We start from the raw sequence: 23,504 nt of genomic DNA, 5'->3' as shown, positions 1-23,504 counted from the left end.
TTCGATGGACAAAGATCCATCGAGATCCTTCGGTACTCTGGCCGTGCTCATCTCACTGTAGCAGCGCGTGCACTCACGCAAGTAAACAAGCTGAGGCACAAGTACATCGCGTACGTTACAACTAACGGAGTAACCACCACCACCATCGCAAAGCTTACTATCTGCTATTTAGGAGCTACCATCGCTAAACGGAATCGGTCAAGCGAAGCGCCATGGATAAGCATCCAGGAAAGGTTCTGGTAGTGGGGGATAGCGTTGGCTCCTCTAGTGGCCACTCGGAGTCAGTTGCTCTTATGCTCGCCGAGCATTAACGCTCGGTCAGGTCCTACAAACGCGACCCGATCTCTAGCCCAACTCTTTCTGCTCTCTCTTTCTATCTTCCTCCCTCCCTCCCTCTCTCTCTCTCTCTCTTTCTCTTTCTCTCTCTCTCTCTCTCTCTCTCTCTGTCCTTCTACCTCTCTATGTCTTTCTCTTTTTAATCATTCATCCGCTTGTAAACATCATTCTACATCATATTTTTATCATTCGTCAGTAGATTTGACAATCATTTAATTCATACTATTCGTCAACGTTCGTGACAAAAGTTTTTAAAAAACAAATCAAATCCTGAATTCTGGTGTTCTTGATATAAAGTGAAACGGAGAATGAGACTATTCGAATGTTACAGTGAACAATGATTTATATTTAGACATTAATATCTTCATTCATCTTGTAAACTGGCTCTCATTGAAGAAGGATAGTAGAGATTGTATCTACGCGGTGCCGATTGTAATTTCATTCAAAAACATTTAAGGAGGGGATAGGGTGTCTAGAGAAGATACAACAAATGAATTCATTCGAACTGACAGCCCGTGAAATTTATAAACATTAAGATTCGTCTCGAATGATCGGTGATGAAAATCCAAAAAGAATATATCATAGTGTTACAAATGTTTCTTCGACAATCGGTTGACATCCGAAGGATTTTGTTTTCGGAAGAATTTTAATGGATCAACCAAATGGCTCATCGTTTGGCGCGCGTGAATCGCAAAAATTTCTGACAAAGATGAAGAGTCGAGGAGTAAGAGTTTGATCGTACTGGCGCGCATTTTTCCAGGCTCTATATATATATTATGTTAGGAAGAGGACTATGGACTTTAATGAAGCTGCTGGCGTTTGCCGGAAGCGTTGCGACGCTCCTGGCGGACAATGCCGAAGATTGGAACGTTCCCGCAAGCCTCCAAGAGGAATGCTCCTCAAAGTGTCCCAATCTCGACTTGAATCAAGTAAGAATTTCGATATTATATATTTAAAAATACAAATCCTTTCTTTACAAAAACAACATAGAATCTATATAAAATCGTTTCTATCAACGAATGTTTGAGATAACATCTTATATGTTGTATAAAAAATCTAGAACATACTTCATAACTAAGCAAATACGAAAATACTATAACGAATTAGACATCGAAAACACATAAAACATCGATACCATGGTGTTCTTTATCAGGTTTTTCTTCGAAATAAAAGTTCAAAGTTCTCATATATACATATATATTCTCATCGAAAAACGTTTAATAGAATTTCTTTTGAAAAATAAAGGGAAAAAGAACATATTTTGAACGTTGGCAAAACGTAATGCAAAAATGGCGACGAACGAAGGACGTATCAATTTAACTGTACTCTTCATTCCTACGGCGTACCATTCGTTAATTAACTTAACTACACGACGACGCATCATTGTGGTCCACCAGCGCACGTTCCTCGGTGAAAGGCGAACGTCCATCGAATTTAACATTATTCGAACCTTTCCTTTTTTTTTGCTCGATGCATTTACTAATTACATTTACTCACAATGATGCTATATAGATACGTTTATTTTCAAATCATCATATTGAGTTCTATGTTTAGACAAGAGATATGTAGTATATATATATGTATATGTGTGTATATATATATATATACACCTCCGCAATCTCATCGTTAATTTATTCCGTCGAATTAATTCACTCACAAAAAAAGCGTGACATTGCGATAACCACTATCAGAACTTATTATTCCTTCCAAACTCCGGAATAATATATCCAAAGCAAAACCGTAGCGATGCAGCAGTAACGAAATCTCGTTTTCCTAATATCTTATCGGTCTCATAAATCGTTCTTTCTCCGATCGATCTTATCTGTCCACACGTTATTCTATTTCATATCTTATATTCTATTTCAATCCTAAAAAAGGAAAGAAAAAAGAGATATATATAAATAGCGTGTGTATATATATATATATATATATATATATATATAATTAATATAATAAGATGTATACATACACACACACACATACGCATATACGTAACAAAACAACGAAATACGCATGCTGACAATAAGAGGGTAATTAATTATAGACGAAGAACGAGATAAAGGCCGTATCAATGCTCGAGAATAAATGATAATGTCACGACGGGAGAGTAATAGTGTAATGTTAATTTATAAGATTACTGCACGACAAAAGTTGATCTTTATTAGTACAAGATGTAGTAGATCTATTAGATACACTCGCATATATACCTGTTGATCTCGATAATATTTTAGGAACATACTTAGTTTTGCGCAATAAATTCATCAAGTATCACGTGTCATATGGAGTCGAAGAAAAAATAACCATGAGAATGGAGTAGTGTATATGTGTATATCGAGAATGTAAATAATCTATCGCTTCGTTATCGTGACCCGAAAAGGTCGTGTTTAGAATTCTCTATACGATTGCATAATGATCGGTAAAAGTTGGAATTCCTATTGGAAGTATGAAACTTTTGCTAAATGATGCGCGAGGATTTGTCACGATTAATGATCCTCTTACTCATTGCATTCATTGATATATACGTTTTCTAAATCATTTTGTATTACAACCGTATCAGCGATCGCGTGTATATCTTAACGATGTGTAACATGTTATAACGAACCATTTAATGGTACTCATATAATATTCGAATCATGAAAGAAATCTCTACACTGTTATGAGATCATCTAACAAGAGCGAAATTAATGATAAAGGGATAAATCAAAAGAGTAAAAATATTGATAATGAGTTTTGAGATGTAATTAAATAACATCGCAACAAAATTGTACAAAAAAAAATATAGATATTAATATGATACTCCATTGTACAGAAAAATTGTTACATATAAGATTAATCGTTCGGTTTTCTTTTGGATAACTTTAGGATACCTTAGAAATTAATTAGGATGTCGGGAACTCTGCAATCGAGTATTCAAAGTTTAGGTAAGATACCCATTTTGGAAGCCAGCCTTGTACCTTCGTCGAAGCCAAAGAGTATAAAGTCACGAAGCGAACTTTTCTTTATATCCGCACATCTGGTCGTGATTTTTAGTATATGAACATCGTCAGTTATTTGGAACTTACTGAATTATCTTTTCTTATATCACAGTGTATACCAGTAAGATTCAAGTGGGGACACTTAAAAGATAGTGAAACGGTATAGTCCGCATTTCTTTATATATAAAAAAATTTTCTTATGAACAAATGAATTTTGTTATATGAATAGAAAATTTTCTTTAAATATTTATGCATGGATTTTATTTGAGAATGTTGTTTAAACTATACTCTAACAATAGAAAATAAATCTATGTCAGTAGAGACAACAACATACAGGAGCAACAGGTTGAGCTTCGAAAAGCTTGACTGTTTCCTAACTCCAACACTGATCATCCATTGACTAACTCAAATGATAGAGTAGTATTATAACATTACGTAAAATTTCTTTTTACGTAAATGTTCTCCCTCTTTATAAAGCCAATATTATTCTACTGCGCAGTATTGCAATTATCGTCATTATTTTGTTATCTTAGCGCCGCTTGGCAAGTGCATTAGAAACATTATGCAACGAATATTTTCCTCTGTCGAGTTTATATCAGCCGATATGTCAGCTACATTTCAGTCATTATTATAAAATGTACATATGCATATGTTAGATCGTTATTCTTATTTTATATGATATTCTACTCTGTTAATTGCTGTAAAAAGAAGTTACATAGTTGAAGGGTGACTACTAGTCGAGCAAAATTCCTTACAATTAACCTCTTTCGCATCGAATTAGCTGTCAGAATGTCTATGCAAGATAACGTCAAATAAATTCTAATTTTCTAATTATCGTAATGATTTCATTATTGGTTTGTATTTGAAAAATATCAGTGTATCAAAATGTATCAATTCGTGGTTGCCAATTAATTATATAAAAACAATGTCGTGCAAATAAATATATCCTAAAAGCATAAAGCATATAGTATCATAAATACGCATAACTTTATACAATGGACTTCCTGTCGTTTGTATCCTCTGACGTTTGTAATTTCTGTTTGTAATTCTTATATATACGTCGTTATTCGATAAAAATTTCCACATATTTGATAAAATTAATATTTTCCAAATTACTGATAGAACAAGAAATTCCTGTTTTAATTGAAACACTTTGCGAATCATCTAATCTCGTTCATTGATAAAAAAAAAACGAATTAACTATCATCATTATCAATTATCCTAAATAAAAACATCGAGGAAGTTTAAATAAAATTTCTTCGAATATACCCGTTTGATATAAAATTGGGTCGTCACCTGCATCATATACACTACTTGCAGGACATTAACGACTTCCGTCGGCACGATTGAAGCCATCCAATTGCACACCTCCGAAAAGTAGAACGACCATCCGCGTTAATAATCCTCGTGAATTGAGCCTCTCGATCGCTCGTTACTTTCAAAAGATCTTTATTTCATATCAGAGAAACGAACGTGTTTTGAAATCGAAGTCAAAAGTTCGAATGTAAATTGAAAAATAAGAAAGAGGGAAGGGGGTAAAAACATAGAAACTCTTATATAGAAGAAGAAAGGGGAGTATCGTCCCACACATCAGATCGTAGATTTACTCTTAACTTACATTAATGCGTTTAGACGGGCTCTTATACGGGTCGTCGCACTTTCCCTCAAATTTAAGAAGTTACTTTATAGCGGCTCCTAATCTATCTTACTGCAGCATAACACCATTCAATGATTTGATGGATAAATTATGGTTTTCTTCTTTGTTTTAATTATTATGATGTAGTGTCACATTAACTGAAAATATTTTCTGAAAATTCAATGTATGTACAATACCATCGTGAATAATTGAAATCTAATTAACGTAGATATCATTTATTCAAACATCGTTCTTATTTACGCCCGATAGCCTCTTTCACCGCAATGAATCTTCCGATAATTAATAAAACTTCCACGCAATTCTTTTCTTCTTCTCCTTTTTTTTCTTACACGGATCGCATTCTGATAGTCGATCCAAACCAGCTAATCTCATCGAATTGTTGTATATAACGAAATATTTAATTATGGATTATTTCGAAAGGATAAATTAATCCAATGAAAGGATCGAACAAAACGTTCGAACTTTCGAATGTTCCTATAATTATTTCTCACGTGAATCCTGCGGGCAAACCTGAAAACTCGAGAAGGGTAGCTACAATGTGTTCCAGTCCGATGATCACTATCCGGTATATATCCTACACCGTTTCGTGTAGAAATATGGTCTCATCCGAAAGTATGAAAAAAACCTGACACCGTACTATCCAAATCGGAGTAACCGTCGTTCAAAAATTTCACCTCCTTTCTTCAAAAATTATAATAATGTAATATAATGTATTTACCATTTAGAGACGCAATCCTCATTATCCCGTTCCTATTCTTATTATAAAATAACGATGACAATTTTAATGATCAAAATTATTTTTCAACGACAAAAAAAAAAAGAAATAGAAGAAAAAAAGTAGAGAAAGTATATGGCATCCTCGCAGATCTTTGCAAAGTGTAAGTCAACGATAATGCGTAGACACGTCTACTAAACGTCGAGACGAAAGCGTAGGTTGTCGTCGGTATATATTTCAATGCACATTTCCATAATCTGTAGGTTAATCTTTCGCAATATGCACGGAATATTTCGAGTACCAACGTTTCTCGGTAGCGTATACATTAGAGACATGAGTTATTAACAATCACTACAATTACGAACTCTGAATATCGTTTAATCCAAATAAATTATTCCCATAGAGCGCTCAATAATCCCCTAATCGTTTCTTCGAATCCGTTCGAAGACGTGGATAAGAGGCATTCAAGGCGGACGTTACGAAAGGAATTGTAGGATAATTATATCGAGATGTTTTACAAGGTCTCTGTCCCTCCCTTCCTCTCTATCTCTCTCTCTCTCTCTCTCTCTCTCTCTCTCTCTCTCTCTGTCTCTCTCTCTCCCTCCTCTTTTTCTATCAGATGCACCTGTTCTTCGTTAGATACTTCCGTCGAACAGGTGCACGTCCGCCGTTTAGCCTACGTAACCGTCGACACTCGGACCCTTTAAAAGGGTTCACCTTCTAATTTAAGGGAATACGTTTGCGTTTTAAACAGAGACTAATTTCCCCTACCATTTTTGTCGAGTTCTTTAGCTAGCTCGCTCGCTCGCTCGCTTACCGTTTTGGACAATTCTTTCCTCAGTAGCAAACTCCGCCTGATTTTCTCCCACCACGAGACATTAGTATCGTTGATCCACTTCTCCTTCTTTCTCCATATCATCCTCTGCTTCTCTCCATTTTCAAGAGTGACTACCTCGAAGAGGGAGGGACGATCATATGTAATGGCGGAAAAGAACAGAATGCATGGACTTGTTGTATGCAGCTGTCCCATTTATGATACGGGACCAAGAAAGAAAAAGAAAAAGAAAATGTCCTTGCACGATGCGGGAATTAGGAATTGAGAAAAAAATTGGTCATATAATTGTTCTTGATATGTAGTTGTTCGCATTTGTCCTTACATTTCATTGTGAATTCCTCTTCTCTGGAAAGAGTCGGTACTTCTTTGATCATTCATTTTCCTAATTGTTTTCACCTTATTTTATTTGGAACACATTTTTTTAATTGGATTGTCTAAATTTTACAAAATTTTAATCTTCTTGAGAATATCATTAATAATTTGTTGTAAGAGAGAAAAGTAGATATTATTTGATTTCACATTTTTTTTTATGTAAATGAGAAAAAATAATCTCTATTATAATGAAAGTTCTCGTGTCACTTAACTGTATAAATTTGTTTACATAATGTACAGAATAATATACATCTGGTTGTCTCGAGAAGCCATTGAAGGGTGTGAAACCGAGCGTATATCGTAGTCCAACAAACGTTAGCCCAATATCGTGAGTTGCGTGAGAAATTTGGATCTTGACGTGTTCACATATCGTAATAGAGACCAATATACGTAACGATCGATTCGATTTACTTTCTATCAGAAATAAAAGAACGAAAAGAAATCTGTGTGAGAACAGAAGCCATTTCGCTATCAAGTAACGATATCAAATAACAAATTTAACTTTCTTTTGCAGAATCGTACGGAGGACAGTAGTCCGGAAGTGGGATGCGGCGTGAGATGTAAAATCGAACAGGTTGGTAACGTAAAATAAAAAATTTTTCCATCGCTTGTTCACAGATCGAGTATTAATTAGAAATAAATACTTTTAATAAAATAAATACATTGAAACTGTCTCAAAGGAATTAAAACGCATTCGATTGATAAGATAGAAAACATTTGATAAAATAAAATCAAAGTAGTACAGGCGGTGATACCTTTCTCATTCGATTCGAGACAAATGTCTACGTTCAGAGTGAAGACCGAACGAAAATACCTAATGTGAGCGAACGTTGGAGGCAAACATGAAGGGATTGATTGGTCCCTCGTTGAAATGGAAGTACTTCCGCTGCGTCGTACAACGTTGGTAATCACTGAGACCCCTTTCGGTAACCATTAGAGTAGGGCTACTAAACGGCAAATAAAAAGAAAGATGCGCTAACTTTTTTTTCCTTCTTCCTCTCGTTCGCTCATTTCTAATACGCTTACACAACGAGCTGAAGTATATGTGTGTGTGTATGCGTGAGGGAGAAAGAACAACACTACCGTCGACTTCGTAAATCGGATTGCGTTCGAATGTGGCCTATGGCGGATGCCGCCAAATTGTCCTGCGGTTCTGACTGCCCTTCCGATTCTTTTATTTTTTCTCCCTTCCTTCATTCCCTTTGTTTTTCTCCGTATCCGTTTGTCCTTCTCTCTATATTCTTTATTACTTAATATCTTCATATCCTTTTTTTTATCCTACGAGTATTATCGTCCAACAACATAAAAATAATCACATCTTTTTCCTGTATCAGCCATGCTCTCTCCACACTCTCTTGGAAGATTTTTCATAGTCAGACAGCATCATAATTTACTACGTTCTATCCTATCTCGATCAATCATCGTCTCGATTCGATTCAATTTTATACGGTTCCTTGTACTTTCGAGTTAAACTGCAGGCAAGAAAAAGTGATAGGGGCTAATCCGGTCCATCGTTTTGACTTTTCTACGCTTTACGTTTTTCATAAAAAAAAAAAATAAAATAAAAAAATACTCGTGATTTAGGGATTTCATTTTTTTCTGAAAGAAATGTGTCAAAATGTCAAAAATATAAACATTGTATGGACGCATTGTATGTACAAAATAAAGTTCCTTAATTATGAATGAAATCGCTATGAATGAAATTCCACATAAATACGTTACAGATCATAATGCGTTCAAGTAAGGGTGACAGAAAGGAAAGTACGACAGGAAACAGGAAACAAAATCAACAACGCGTATCTCCATGGTAAAAAATCTCTGAAGACGAAGCTCGTAATAAATCCACTCGTCAAATGAAACGAAAATTAAATTCGTTAGTTATTAACAAATTAGCTAGAATTTTTTGTCGAAATTTTAGCTAGAAATTTAGGTAGAAATATTTGTTATAAAAAAATAAATTTTTAAAATTTAAGAGAACCGTTTATTCCGGAGAGATAAAAAAAGGGTAGATCGCCTACTTAAAAAAGACTTAAAAGAAAAACTAGAATCAAGCGAATAGTCGACCTCCCGTCCGTGCGTCGTATGATTTACGATCTGTCGGGAGTCGAGCGAAGAGGCTTCTCGACAGGGGAATAATATGTGTCGAGGATTTAATGAGGAAGTGAGAAATTAGTAGCTGTTGCGTCGAGCCAGCCGGTGCGCGGTAGTCTCTTATCACGATCACTACACAACAGTTTCATAAATGCTATTATCGTCAAAAGCGTCGATGTAAACGTAACTACATTTTTTCTTTCATTTTTATTTACTTTTTCTTTTTGTTTCTTTCTTTTCCTCTCTTTTTCATTTTTTGTTCGACCGAAAAAAAGCAAAATTTTATAGAAAATCATGCTAATGTTACTTTTACCGATAGACATAACGAACAATGTTCATAAATATTACGTATAGTATATGTATATTTATCTCTATATTAAACGATCTTGAAATAATTTCCTTAAAAATCAACGCAAATACTCTGTCATATTGCTTCGAGTCATTCCATAACAGTCCGTACTTCGACTTCGGATCGGTGTTTTCGTTCATTTATATGGAGTTTATAATATATGTATACATTATATATTATATATATACGTATGTACATTGAATCACATTAAATTTTCTCAACCAAATGTCGATAGAGTAATTCTCTCTCTCTGTCTCTGTCTCTCTCTGTCTCTCTCTCTCTCTCTCTCTCTCTCTGACTCTCTCTCTCTCTCTCTCTCTCTCTCTCTGTCTCTCTCTCTCTCTCTGTCTCTCTCTCTGTCTCTCTCTTTCTGTCTCTTTCTTTCTCTCTCTCTCTCCCTCTCTCTCCCTCTCTCTCTCTGTCTCTTTCTTTCTCTCTCTTTCGCTCTCTTTCATGAGTAGAAATACAAAGTGGATTATTAATAATAACCATTATCTACCACTGGAAGACGCTTTTCTTCTTCGTACAAGACTTTTAGATGTTCTGACCTATGTGATACCCTTACCGACTATAAGTATTTACCGTTCAGCAGGACACAAATATTTAAAGGCTCTTTTTGAATAGATAGCTCAAATCATCAAAAAGATCTTTAATACTAAGGATCTTTAATCTTAAATACGATCCAAAAGTAAAGTATACTTACTAAAAAAAAAAAAAAGTAGAAGGCAAAATACTCATTTAGAAATAACGAGTGAAATTAAGCTCGAATAATATCAATTTCCAACTGTTCTCACGGTCAAAGTACGATTATTAAAATGAAAAGGGTACGCGGACGTGTTAAATAAAGCTTTCCCACGATTAATATATTTGTCGTTTTTTGTTACAGTGTACCAAAGGATGCGAGGCATGGGCGCAGGCGCTCGATATGAGTTGTCAAACCGTTTGCGTTAGTATGTTTGCTCAGTTTTATCGGAATAACGGGTAACAATCAAGTTTACTTAAGTCCGATTAAAAGTTCCATCTTCCTGTGTTTCTTCAATAGTAGATATAAAACCGATTAGACACGACGTGATCATAAATTATTTTATTGAATACAATTATGTATGTATAATCTTTGTTATTGCAGAATGGAACGCAAGAATTGCTACCACCAAAGGAATTGTATTGCGTTTTGGGTTGTCACGATGCACTGAATCGATATTTTCAACAATTAAAAGGTAAATTCACGAATGATTCTAATCTTATATTTCTTTTCTTTGATTTTCTTTTTTATCTTCATGGTTACGTAGAATCATAAAAGTATATCAATGTAACCGGTAGATACTGTAAAACAATCAATACCCAAATCTAGAATTAACGATTGTCAAAAGTTGGCGAATTCTTCAGCATAATGATCGACGATATCGATCTTCATAGCCTCTTCCTTGTAAACATTGAAATTACTCGTGTCACCAGGATGATCACATTTTGGTATGAACGATGGTTGTATTTTCTGATAGTAAATTTGATTCCAATCAATTGTCTGAAACCATCGATGCATCTTTATGTCCTTCGTTCCATTTTTTAAGTTTCCATATCTTTTGGATAGGTCTACCTGCAGCATGTTCTTTATAATGTCTCTCAGATCCTCACTAAAGTGTTGAGCATACTTATATTTACCAGAGATAATTTTTTCGTAAATCTTCATCGGTTCGTTTGCATAGAAAGGGGGATACCCGGCATTCATTTCGTATAACAGCACACCGAAACTCCACCAATCGACGGCTTGACTGTAACCCTTTGAAAGGATCACTTCTGGTGCGAGGTAATCCGGTGTACCACATAGCGTCCATGTTCTACCTTCTATCATCTTACAAAAGCCAAAATCGGTGACACGAATATAACCCGTATTTTGGATCAATATATTTTCCGGCTTCAAATCACGATATACTAGGCTACATTGATGAAGATACTCCAAAGCCAGAGCAACTTGGGCTGCGTAAAATCGTGCCAAGGATTCATCGAATTTTCCCATTCGTCTAAGATGCGTAAACATTTCACCACCGCTAACGTAAGGCAACACCATGTAAAGATAGGTATTATCCTGGAAGAAAAACTCCATAAAAACGAGGAAAGGAAATTGAATGCATTGCAATATTTTCTTCTCATTGTATGTATGCTGGACTTGCGTCAACTTCACTATTCTAGCTTTCTGAAGTATTTTCATGGCATAGAAAATAGAAGTGACTTTGTGTTTAACTAACATGACGCGTCCAAAAGCACCGGTACCGATGGTTCGAATCCGCTCAAAATCATCGAGTTTCCCATTTTGTTCCTTCTTCTCTTCCCATTTTTTCCAGAAAACAATTTTCAAGTCGGCCAATATTTTATTGTACTCTTTCAATTTCTCCAAACGCGCTTGCTTCCCTTCCATATTATCATTCATGTTAAATTTATTCTTCCACCAAGAAATATTAAACATTCACTAATGATTTACTTCGTGAACATAGCTATATAGAAAATTGTCTTACTTTTGACGGAACACTCGAGATCGTTGTTACGAACGATTATCAGTCTGAACTCGAAACGAAAACCATTTAACAGCAGAAAGCTAAGATATCGATGCTAATTTGTCTCACGACAAGACAAATAAGAACCAACAAATATTGTATTACATAATAGTTCTTAATACGAAAGGTCTTTTCTTCATGTTTGCTGCCTACATGTGCGCGGGCGTCTAATAATGGACGAACATTGGATGAGTACAAAACGAAATAATCGAGTTTTGTAACAACGTGCCCGATAAATTCATCCGCTTGAAAAATCTAACTCAACTCAAATGAACAAACCCGAAGTTCCATTTTTAGAATGAAATTTTATTTGAGCAAATGAAACAAGACTGAAAAAGGTTTCAGCGAAAAGTGTAACCATTTTCATACGTACACGAGTATTCTCTTGTTAATAATTAGCGGAGATAGGAGTGCCTGCCGCACCCGCACTGGTGGCGGACTCTTTGACAGCGACCTCGCTGAGATTGGAATGGAAGGGCATGAATATGAATCGACGTAGCAGCGGAATATCTTATCTGGTACAATGGAGGTACGAAGAATTGGTTGAAACTTGGCAGTACTGCAGAAATCAAACATGGGGGGAGGACGATCAGATATTGGTGGAGAATTTGCAACCCTATACAAAATACAGGGTGAGTTAACTTCAAAATCGTTCAATAACAAAATAATGAATTCGTTAACGAGATCACAATTGCAAAAAAATTCCTAATTGCTTTGTCGACAGTTTCGCGTGGCATTGCTCTTAAAATCATCGCAGCATAATCCTGAACCAATTGTCTCCGCTCCGAGTGTGGTGATATTAACATTAGCTGCTGGTTTGCCATCGTCAGCACCGGTAATTGTAAGAGCAGCGGCAGTAGACAGTTGTCGTGTCTCTGTGTCTTGGGAACCAGGCCCTTTTCCAAATGGGCCACTTTTGTCTTATGTCCTACGTCTGCAAGGGGCTGATCACTCCCAGCTTAAGGTACACGCCACGCCAGAATTCGAAAAGTAACTCGTTGGAGCCATTTCTTTCCCATTCACTTATATTCTATCTCTTTTTTTATCTTTTCTATATATGTCAATATATTATAAATATCCTCTTGTATATCTCTTTCACCACTTAATCTTCATCTTGTAAATCGTATTTAGTACATCATTTTAAAATTAATATTACGCTGTCGTAATATGATTCATCAACCGTATTAAGGCCAATACACTTTTGACCTTGATATCGTTTCATCGTTACCGATTTATATGTGTGATGTTTTACCATGACGGAGTTTCATTTTTGTTCGTTCATACGGGTGCCTTTTGCAATAGAAATTCATCACGTAACATTTGCATGCCTTTCCAACAAAATCAACTATACTATTCTATATGCTCAAGCGAAATGATTCATCGGGGAAAAGATACGCCGTTCGAAGTACAGTTCAATTAGTCGATCGACCAAGATGGTTAAAATACGATAGACATTTAACACTGAATCATTACATTCTAACAACATTCAAGTATTGCTTATCGCTATTAAAATGACCATTATGAACTAGTCATTACTAATATCTTTCTTAATAGTTATGTTTTCTGATCTATTCGACCAAACTTCTATACTATACATGTTTCTGGCATGGCGTCTTTTCCCAGATCGCATCAGGGTATTTTCTAACACAATTGGGCTCATAACGGGATTCTTGCACGGTACCTACGAGATATTTAATCCGTTAAATTTATTTTATAATATATCAACAGGACATACCAGCTTCAGAAAACACGGATCATTATATGTTTCAAAATCTTGAGCCGAATAAAAATTATTCTGTAAGTGTTACGATGCGAAACAGTGTAGGGGAAGGACCACCGGCAACGATTCATATATCTACCAACCCCGAACCTACAGGTACATACTTATATGTGTCTTTTAATCGGATTGATTTGAAAATATAACATCTAGAAACATCTTTTAAAATGGAATTCGTATAAAATTCAGTGAAAGACACGGAACAACCAATTCTCATACTCGGTGGAGAACACGTTGTAATGAAACAAGGTGCCGATATGCTCGACGAGCCTAGTGTAGTTTATCGAACCTCAAGCGTTATTCGTGGAGTGGCTATTCATGTTGCTTCTGCTCAACTATTTGTTTCGGACTCTACGGGATACGTATACAGAACATCGATCTTGGAACCACCAGAACTTAGAAAAAGAATAACGATACTTAGCCCGAGCGAAGCTAATTTTAAACCATTGAGTTTATCCGTGGATTGGTTAAATCTACAGCTATACGTATTGGGTGAAGTGAAACATTCTACAACCGTTTGGCAAATAGCAAGATGTAATTTAGACGGTAAAGGTTTAACCGTAGCTATGGCCGGTTTCTTGACACGACCATCTCACATCGAAGTAGATCCTTACAATGGTTATCTTTTCTGGGTAACTAGAGGAGGATTGTATAGATTGGATTTAGCTGATATAAGTAATGGAGTTAAACACGAGGTAAAAGAGGGAAAGTCGCTTATCGAAACGTTTTATAATTTAATAATTTTTACATAAAAAAAGATATATACATGTAAATATTCCATAGGTTCAGCCATATCTCATTCTAGAGGATGAGCACTTAGGAGCATTTACCGTTGATCACACGAATTTCCGACTACTAGTACCCCATCAAACGGAAAATACGGTGATGTCCGTATCACTCGACGGAAGGGAAGTGCTAAACTTGCGTGCCAACACGCAACAACCTAAATTTAAGAACGTACTCTCCTTGGCGATGGCTAATGGTCTATTTTATTGGACAAATGGAGAGGAGGTCTTAACCGAGGGGTATCATTCCGGAAAGAACAGATACTTTCATAATGCATATCCCGACAGGTACAAAAGAAAAAATATTCATATATATATATATATAGAATCTGCGTGATGTGATATTAAAAAATATTCGTAAATCTTTAAAAATCACTCAATTTTCCCTATAATGATCTTCTCCTTAGATTGGATGGTTCATTTGTAAGTGTGAACGTTTTAATGGACGCTAGTCAACCCGTTCCAGTTCCAGTGAATCCACCTACAGGCGTACAAGCTGTTTTAGGCGCTGAAAGAGCCAAGGTCTCGTGGCAAGTACCTCATTTACTAGGTGGCCAGGGTAAAGGTGCTTGGCAAAATTGGTCGTACGAATTGGAAATTAAAGAAGAATCAACAGGAGAGACGATTCGTCAAAAAGAAATAGCCGGTTCTTCGCACACGGTACATAATTTACGAGAAAAATCAAAATATTCGATCAAGGCAGCTGCTTATACAACTGCTGGCAGAGGTCCATGGTCAACTGAATTCCGTGGACGCACCTTGAGGTAAGATACTCAATCTGTATGTATGCTGACAATGAGCTTTATTCAATTTTCATAGATAAATATTATTTTGATACAATTAGGAATGGATCGCGTGCATCTATCTTATGGTCAGCGAACGAAGGTCTTTTAAAAAGTGACGTAACAGGAGAAAACATCGATACATTAATTTACAAGACGAGTTTGAAAGACTCCGAAAATGCTTACCACATAGTAGACGTCAGTTGGTACAAAGATATGCTATATATCGTAGGAAATAATTCTGTTCTATATCAGTATAACTTTACAACCCATGTGAAAACTAAGTTAAATATCCATTCCGTTGGGAGTGTTGCGGTAGATTGGATATCAAAAAAATTATATTGGGCTAATCCAAAACAACAAATTGTAACCATCTTTTTTAATTCACAATCAAATAATATAATTTCACCTAATTCATTAGACGAATTATCTTACAGATAACAAGAGCAAACTTGAATGGTTCGCAACAAGAACCCATGTCGATTTTAGCGATCGTTAAAGAACTTTTGATCGATTCTTTAGAAGCTTACTTGTATTGGTCGACTGGTCACGCGGTAGAAGTAGCACGCTTAAATGGACAGGACAGAAGGTATTATCACTCTGATGAGATATTCAATGGGAAGCAAGTGATGGGTTTAACGTTGGATAGCGAGCATCGTTATTTATATTGGATTGTCAGGAGCTACGAAAGTGGATCTATTGTTTACCGTGCACCTACTTCTGAAAGAATACCAATGGATAAAAAAATCATACCGGAAAAGGTAAGCCTAATTAAAAGTTAAAATTCAACATATTCGTTATTTTTAATTCATTTTCATTTCACAGGTGTCAGCTTTACAACACCCAAATATTCAAGGACCTCTATGTTATTTTTCGGAACATCTATTATGGCTTCAAGATGATAGAAACGCTGTGATCGGTGATCTATTCGGACAGAACACGGCGATTATTAATGGTATCACGTTATCGGGTTTGCGAATGGTTGCTGTCATGGACCCAGCTCTTCACGGTTATCCAAGAAACCTGACATCTGAAAGTGTTGTCGTTTTACCAAATGCCGTTGATTTCAATAGTATCAGAGTCGAAGGTATCTCAGGAAAATTCAATGTATCTTGGGACCCAGTAGATAATATCAACTATGGAACGGTCTTCTATGAAGTTAAATTTCTTGATCATATTAATACCAATTCCAATCCCGAGATAACCAGCGAAACTTCTATGTCTTATAATAATTCAGAACGTATAGAACCATATTCTTTATTGGAGGTCACGGTTAAAGCTTTTACGTATTGGGAAACTGCACATCATTCTAGAAAAGTATTGAGATCGCCGGAAAGCTTTCCGTCCGAGCCTACAAATCCTAGACTGTTCGTAGAAAATCATAGAGTACCGCTTAACGAAAAAATGGAAACTATTGTAATATTTAGGTAAAAATAATCGCAAACAATATATATTACAGTTCCTATATATCACTTGTTTTTTATGTTTTTAACAAGTTCTCATCTTTCATTTGCTATAGATGGAATCGGCCAAAATTTAAAAATGGAGTGATACTAGGCTACACTATTCAATGTTGGTTCAACGAGATAGCAAATCATACTGACATACACGTTTGTGACGAATCTAACGTACCTTCTAATATACTAGAATACAAAGTTTACAATTTATCGCCAAACGTGACTTATTACTTTCAAGTTCGTGCCAGAACGATGATCGGACCTGGCCCTTACACCGACGTAATTGGCGTATCAACAGTTTATGAAAATCCTATACCACGATTGTTACTCGCAACGACTGATGCTGTAAATGTAATCGATCTGGACGAAAAAATGAATAATTATACCATTACGCGGCACGTAGCCGTTGAAATAGCTTTTTCCGCTGCAGAGAATAACATTTTTTGGATCAATAAAATACAAGAATTAATCTTGTCCGATTCAACAGGAATTCATGTCACAAAAATCTTCACCCTTAATAATACTGCGTACAGTTTGTGCATAGATTGGATTGCAAAATATTTGTATTGGAGTGAATCGAATGACAAGGAAAGCGAAAGTCGTATCCTAAAATTAGATTTATCAATGTTACAAGACAAAATTGTAACGTTTCAACCAATAATAACTAGAAACGGACGTATTGTAAAATTGGATATATTACCATCCGTGGGGTAAGACTACAATAAATTAATATAATAATATTACTTGATATAAATGTTAAAATATTGTATATACAGAAATATATCTATATAAATATAATAAAACTTATTTTTAGATCTTTATATTGGATAGAATCGACAAAAAACGACCGTGGCGTAATAATGCAATCAGATCTCTACGGAGAAAATATTCAACCGTTTTTTAATCAAATGGGAGATTGTTCTTGTCCGTATCGACCGTCTGTCTCGCCAGTAATGACGATAGATAGTACCGAAACAGAAAATCCAGTTCTGTATTGGGTATCACTTGAAGGACATTTATACATCGCCGATATTAATGGATGCATTTGCAAAATGATAATAGATCCAAGCTTGGATAAGGGTTTAACGTTTGCTTCCTTAACGGTAGACAAGATAAACATTTATTGGACAAATGCGGAGATGAAACTTTATCTCGTTAACAAAAGATACTTAGAGAAAGGAAAAATAATAGATTTTCATACTCCACACATACGAAGTATCAAAGCTCTGGGTAAATCTTTGCAACCTTATCCAAGCGCAGAATGTTTAACACCACGCCGAATATTGTATGATATAGAGGAAGTAAAGAAAACAGCTGATAGCATCACCGTTAAATTACCACAACCTCTTCCTCACAATGGCTGCAAAGCTTACAACTTACCAAGAACTTTATATCTAATGGACATTTATGAATGTGCAGAGAATAGTTCAGAAGATTGTCGTGAGAGTTCTGATAGCAAGGAAAAATGTAAACGATATCAAACTTATGAAAGAGAATATGCAATAGAAAACTTAAAACCTTTTACGCGATATTTGATAAAATTGAGCTTAGCTAATATCTACATCAAATCGGATAGGGCAAATTTGGAGTTTAGTTCAGGTATCATACTGACAACAGATGCTGGAGCTCCCAGTGCGCCAGAAAACGTATCCATTCAAGTTCTTACACCTACTTTGGCTGCCGTCTATTGGATGCCACCAAAAATATTCAATTCTCCTGCAGTGAGTTACGAAATTCATTGGAGATCAGATAGTTTGATAAATGGTGTTCGACAGAAGGGCGAGCAGCTAGTGAAGGATACAGAACAAATAAAAAATGGTAAATTCGTCGCGATGTTACAGCCATTGTTACCGGGACAAGTGTATTTTATATCTGTTCGTGCTTGTCCAGCACATTTTAACGAAGTTTTTAGCGAGAGCGAAAAACAAATGATCAGTATGTATCCAGAGCCAAATAATTTAACTTTGATCACAGCCAGTATAAACGGTTTAAATATCTCCTGGGTACCCACGGTAAGTCTAACAATTAGCTACGTCTTAGAATATAAAGACGTTGCCCTAGAAGAATGGCGCGTTGCGAATGAATCCGAAATCGATTCAGAAAAAGTCATTTATCGACTGCGAAATCTACAACCCCGTACTCTTTATAAGTTTCGCTTGTTACTCCGATATCCTAATTATGATCAGGATTTTATATGGTCACCGGATGGAAGATTCACCTATCAAACTCTTGGTATGTAACGCTCATAATTAATAAGTATCATATTTGATATTTGAACAAATAGATACCTATTTAACTATTCCAACGATTCCAGGAGATGTACCGAGTGCACCTGGTACACCGACCGTAATTAAATTACGCAATTCCGTATACCAATTAAACTGGGACGTTGCACAGGCTCACGGTTCTCAAATTACATTGTACCGTCTAGAAGCTAAAATGATTGACGAAGGACAACGAGATGAAGCAGCGACGAGTAACGGTGAAAGTTGGACTTTGTGTTATAACGGAACGGATAATTACTGGATTATCAAGGGAGACATGGATCGAAGGTACAGATTTCGTGTGAGAGCTCGAAACGCTTATGGATTTGGTGCTTGGAGCAGGTCAAGCAACGTTATCGATTTGACCGACTCTGCAGTCGGTGGATTCCTAGCGACTCAGCAACAATTAGGATTAATTTTAGGTTTAACTGTGCCGGTCATTGCTTTCGGCCTGGTTTGCTTTTGCTACTTTCTATGTCGTAAGTTGACTTTCAATTTATTTGAAATTAAACCTTTAATTAGAATGTACGAAATTGTATTTTAAAATTCAATATTCTTTTAACAGTCTACAGACAACGCAAGGATGATAAAAAAGTGGTTTTATCACCTATAGTATCGGATGTCGAATTAGCAACGTTACGAGAAATACCTCGTAGTAATTTTGTTCAGCCAAATGCTCTTTACGCGTCTACCATGCAAAACGATCCAGATGATTCCATGCTACCAAAAATAAAACGAGAACAAATAACGTTGGCTAAATTTTTAGGCAGTGGTGCATTTGGAGAGGTTAATAAATATAAGAATTTACACACATATACATATATCCTAATTATCTGAATATGTACAATCGAAATATCTATCCCTCATACTTTTAGGTGTTTCAAGGAAATGCTAAAGAATTGGATGGACCTGACACTGTAACACCTGTTGCTATAAAGACACTTCGGAAAGGTGCCACGGCACAAGAAAAGAGTGAATTTTTACAAGAAGCACGACTAATGAGTCACTTCCGACATAAACATGTACTAAGACTTTTGGGTATTTGTTTAGACATAGACCCTCCATTGTTAGTGTTAGAGTTGATGGAAGCCGGTGATCTGTTGAGTTATTTGAGAGCGAGCAGATCCTTACAACCCACAGACCCTTATGCCTTACGTCTACAAGACCTCCTAGCAATGTGCGAAGACGTGGCTAGAGGTTGTCGATATCTCGAAGAACTTCACTTTGTACATAGAGATCTTGCTTGTAGAAATTGTTTGGTATCGACCAGAGAACGTGAGAATCGGGTTGTTAAGATTGGCGATTTTGGCCTAGCAAGAGACATTTACAAAAACGATTATTATCGGAAAGTAAGTAATGTGTTTTTGTTGTATCTACAAGTATATAGATATTATCAAGATGAAAAATCAAATAGTGAACATTGAAATGTTCGTAGGAAGGTGAAGGATTACTTCCCGTTCGCTGGATGGCCCCAGAATCCTTAGTAGATGGGGTCTTCACATCTCAAAGCGATGTTTGGGCATTTGGTGTATTAATGTGGGAGATCACTTCGTTAGGACAACAACCTTATCCAGCTAGAACGAATCTAGAGGTATTACATCACGTACGAGCAGGTGGAAGATTACCAAAACCTTTAAATTGTCCACCGACGTTACATCGTTTGATGTTATGTTGCTGGAGTGTTGCCGATAGTAGACCGAGCTTTAAAACTTGTCTCGAACATATCGTCAATCTTCGAAAAAACATACAGGATGCCGTGTTAAGTCCTGTACACGCTGGTCACTATTTGGTACGAAGAGGTGAGTGAAAGAATCATTCACAAAATATGCTTACAAATTGTGCTTAAACATCAAATGTTGATTTATCATATTTTATCATATTCTAATATCGTCAACTGTTTATATTATATACTCAATATCGCGACTCGCCGAATAAACCACATCTTTTTCGATTTTTCACTACTATCGTTACTATTATTGCACGATCAATACCAAACGTATTTTGCACGTTCGATACTACAGAAATTCACTTTAAAAAATATACAATATTTTCTACCGTCTCTTATTCACGTGTAATATATGCTTGAAAGCTTATTTATTTATCTGACGAATCATAACTTTTAATCGCAATATTTTGCCATAGGTATGATACATGAAATCATAGCATGATTTCTTATCTATGTATATGCGAGCGTGAATTATTAACACGGTATTGAATTGGTTACAAATAGGGATCGCAAAAAGATTCGGGATATCTCTCTTTCTCTCTCTCTCTCTCAATATGAAAGAGTTATATATTAACTGTATCTGACGCGAAAATGCTTGAAAATATACTGATCATCGCATGACTTAATGCTTGCAGGCGTATCTAACATGGCTTATTTCGCTGACGAGAATCAAAATTGCAATAATCCAGGTGGGTTTCACTACGTACAATTAAAGCATGTCTATTTCATTGTTTAATAAAAAGAAAAATAAATGAAATAAAAAAAAATTTGTATATTTACATAAACTGAAACTTTTCAATCGATTTTACATGATTTTTTGAAATACATAATTATTGTACATTTTGTCGATTCACAAATGTATGAAAAAGATATCCACCATTCGTTTAATCAAATCTCATTTGGCTCTTGCATACAAATCGCGTTTACCGCTTACTTTTATAATATATAACTATTTCTAATTATAGCTTTCGTTAATTTAACTCAATATTTGGATGCTCTTTCGTAATTTATATTGCATTTATCATCACGATTCGAACCATGCTCTCGTATGATAGTTTTCTTATCTTAACGATTTAATTATTAAATTATATTTATTTAGGTAACTCTTGGAAATCGAGTAGCTCGGAAGGAAGTAGAGACATGCAACCTTTCCTTCAGAATTCACAGAATGCAACGCTTGTAACTCAGCCGGAGGACGTACCAAAATATTTAGAATTATTAGCGGATAATGACGACGTTGTTCTTAGAGAAAATCGAGTGACTGAGTATGAAGTTCCACGATCGATTCATATTTCGAATCCAAACTTAATAAACATAGATAAGATTTCCCAAGGACTGATGGAAGTCAGAAGTTTAGAAGATTCGCGAAAGTCCAAGGAATTCTTAAAAAATGGTATTAAGGATCGAAGATCATCGATAACGTCTTCCGAACCTAGCAAAGAAGCGGTTTTTAAAACAAATATGACTGATAGATGTAAAACATTAGACACGTCCAAGTTAAGAAACTCCAACATTAGAGCAAGTTTTACAGGAGATTCATTAATGAACGAGCAACAAAAGTACAAGCGAAATAACACAATCGAACGAAGAAAATCGGAAATGAGTTTAGAAAAAAAGGATAAAATGGTAATTAATTCAAATACGAATATACCGGTTTCTATTCGTTCGAATGTGATTACGAACGATTTGCAAAACGTTTCTTCAAGGAGCAATGCTACAAAACCGGATGAAAATGGAGACATCAGTGATAATAGCATTAAAAACAATAATTCAACAAAAATACAAAGGACACAATCCACCTTACAAAGTGGTAAAGCTAATATTCCTTTAGTGATAAATAGTGCATTATTAAATTTGTTACGACAAACTCCAATAATCGAGGACGGTAATAATAGCGTTACTTATACGAACATTAACACGGACACTGTTAAAGTGAACGGATCTTAAAATGATTCTTTCTATTGTATTTTGTAAATACGAATATATACTCACAACTCTTATATTTAAACTTGTATAAGTGTACCTGCATCAAATTCGTACAAAATCGCTAACAACTTTGTACGTTTGAACTTTCTTCTTCGACTTCGACCGATTTATTGAAAAAAGTGCAATTTCCTTTGATGTTATTGCACATCCTTTCCGTCTTATTGTTTGCGCTTAGTGCTATAAAATGAATTATAAATTATATATAATCCATCTTAAATTTAAACTTAAATTTATATATAATCCGTCAATATATACACATAATATATATATATGTATGTATATATATATATATATATATATATATATGATCCGTAATTCGATACGTAGTAGTAAAAAAAACAACTTTGTACAATAAAATACATATACATGCACTATTATTTTATCGATCGTTGATACATTATATGAAGTAAACGTATATTGAATATATATGTATTTTCCTTTATTGTCGCGTAAATTTGTCTATTGCAAAAAAATGTAGAAATTAAACGATTAAACTTAATCGCATAAATTATAAATATTGTACATGATTGACAGTGTAAAAAGAGTTGTGAATTTTAGCCAGTACACTGCCATTTTTTTCATCTTCCGCGAGTGCCGCAAATACAAAATGTAAAATAAAAAGACTTCGGTTTTATTATTATTATTATTATTATTATTATTATTATTATTATTATTATTATTATTATTATTATTATTATTATTATTATTATTATTATAATTATTATTATATATATATATATATATATATATATATATATATATATATATCTTTTGTAAATACCGATCAAATTTAAATTAGAAAAGATAGATAAAGATACTCATTATACAACTTGTAAAAATTCATTCAT

At 35.1% G+C, this 23,504-nt stretch overlaps 2 protein-coding genes across 7 annotated transcripts; one reads left to right on the top strand and one right to left on the bottom strand.

Annotated features, from left to right (window-relative positions):
* Window positions 1–285: 285 nt before the first annotated feature.
* On the top strand, window positions 286–23,279 carry sev (receptor protein-tyrosine kinase sevenless). Of its 5 annotated transcripts, none has more exons than XM_035888185.2 (21): window positions 286–1,265; window positions 7,405–7,464; window positions 10,217–10,276; window positions 10,457–10,547; window positions 12,279–12,511; window positions 12,604–12,714; window positions 13,608–13,755; window positions 13,846–14,351; window positions 14,440–14,729; window positions 14,849–15,205; window positions 15,286–15,589; window positions 15,661–15,984; window positions 16,049–16,650; window positions 16,743–17,390; window positions 17,495–18,912; window positions 18,995–19,423; window positions 19,510–19,730; window positions 19,820–20,293; window positions 20,380–20,743; window positions 21,306–21,359; window positions 21,770–23,279. In XM_035888185.2, exons 1-21 carry the CDS (start codon window positions 1,113–1,115, stop codon window positions 22,615–22,617), a joined length of 7,695 nt encoding a protein of 2,564 aa, XP_035744078.2. In that variant the 5' UTR covers window positions 286–1,112; the 3' UTR covers window positions 22,618–23,279. The 5 variants fall into 5 exon arrangements, with proteins under 5 accessions (XP_035744078.2, XP_085520717.1, XP_035744076.2 ...); XM_085664591.1 differs by having other exon boundaries at window positions 12,604–12,720; XM_035888183.2 differs by having other exon boundaries at window positions 12,604–12,843.
* LOC118451527 (cAMP-dependent protein kinase catalytic subunit beta) lies at window positions 10,421–11,999 on the bottom strand. Of its 2 annotated transcripts, XM_085664595.1 has the most exons (2): window positions 10,990–11,999; window positions 10,699–10,924 (listed from the first exon to the last, which is right to left on the bottom strand). In XM_085664595.1, the coding sequence occupies exons 1-2, from the start codon at window positions 11,789–11,791 to the stop codon at window positions 10,845–10,847; spliced, it is 882 nt and encodes a 293-aa protein (XP_085520721.1). In that variant the 5' UTR covers window positions 11,792–11,999; the 3' UTR covers window positions 10,699–10,844. The 2 variants fall into 2 exon arrangements, with proteins under 2 accessions (XP_085520720.1, XP_085520721.1); XM_085664594.1 differs by having other exon boundaries at window positions 10,421–11,999.
* Window positions 23,280–23,504: the final 225 nt, after the last annotated feature.

Source organism: Vespa mandarinia, chromosome 2 (assembly GCF_050613455.1).
Source record: "Vespa mandarinia isolate Hongniang chromosome 2, ASM5061345v1, whole genome shotgun sequence".
Classification (NCBI taxonomy): Eukaryota; Metazoa; Arthropoda; class Insecta; order Hymenoptera; family Vespidae; genus Vespa; species Vespa mandarinia.
The sequence above is the reverse complement of the archived record's forward strand: the minus strand, read 5'-3'. Positions and strand labels throughout refer to the sequence as shown.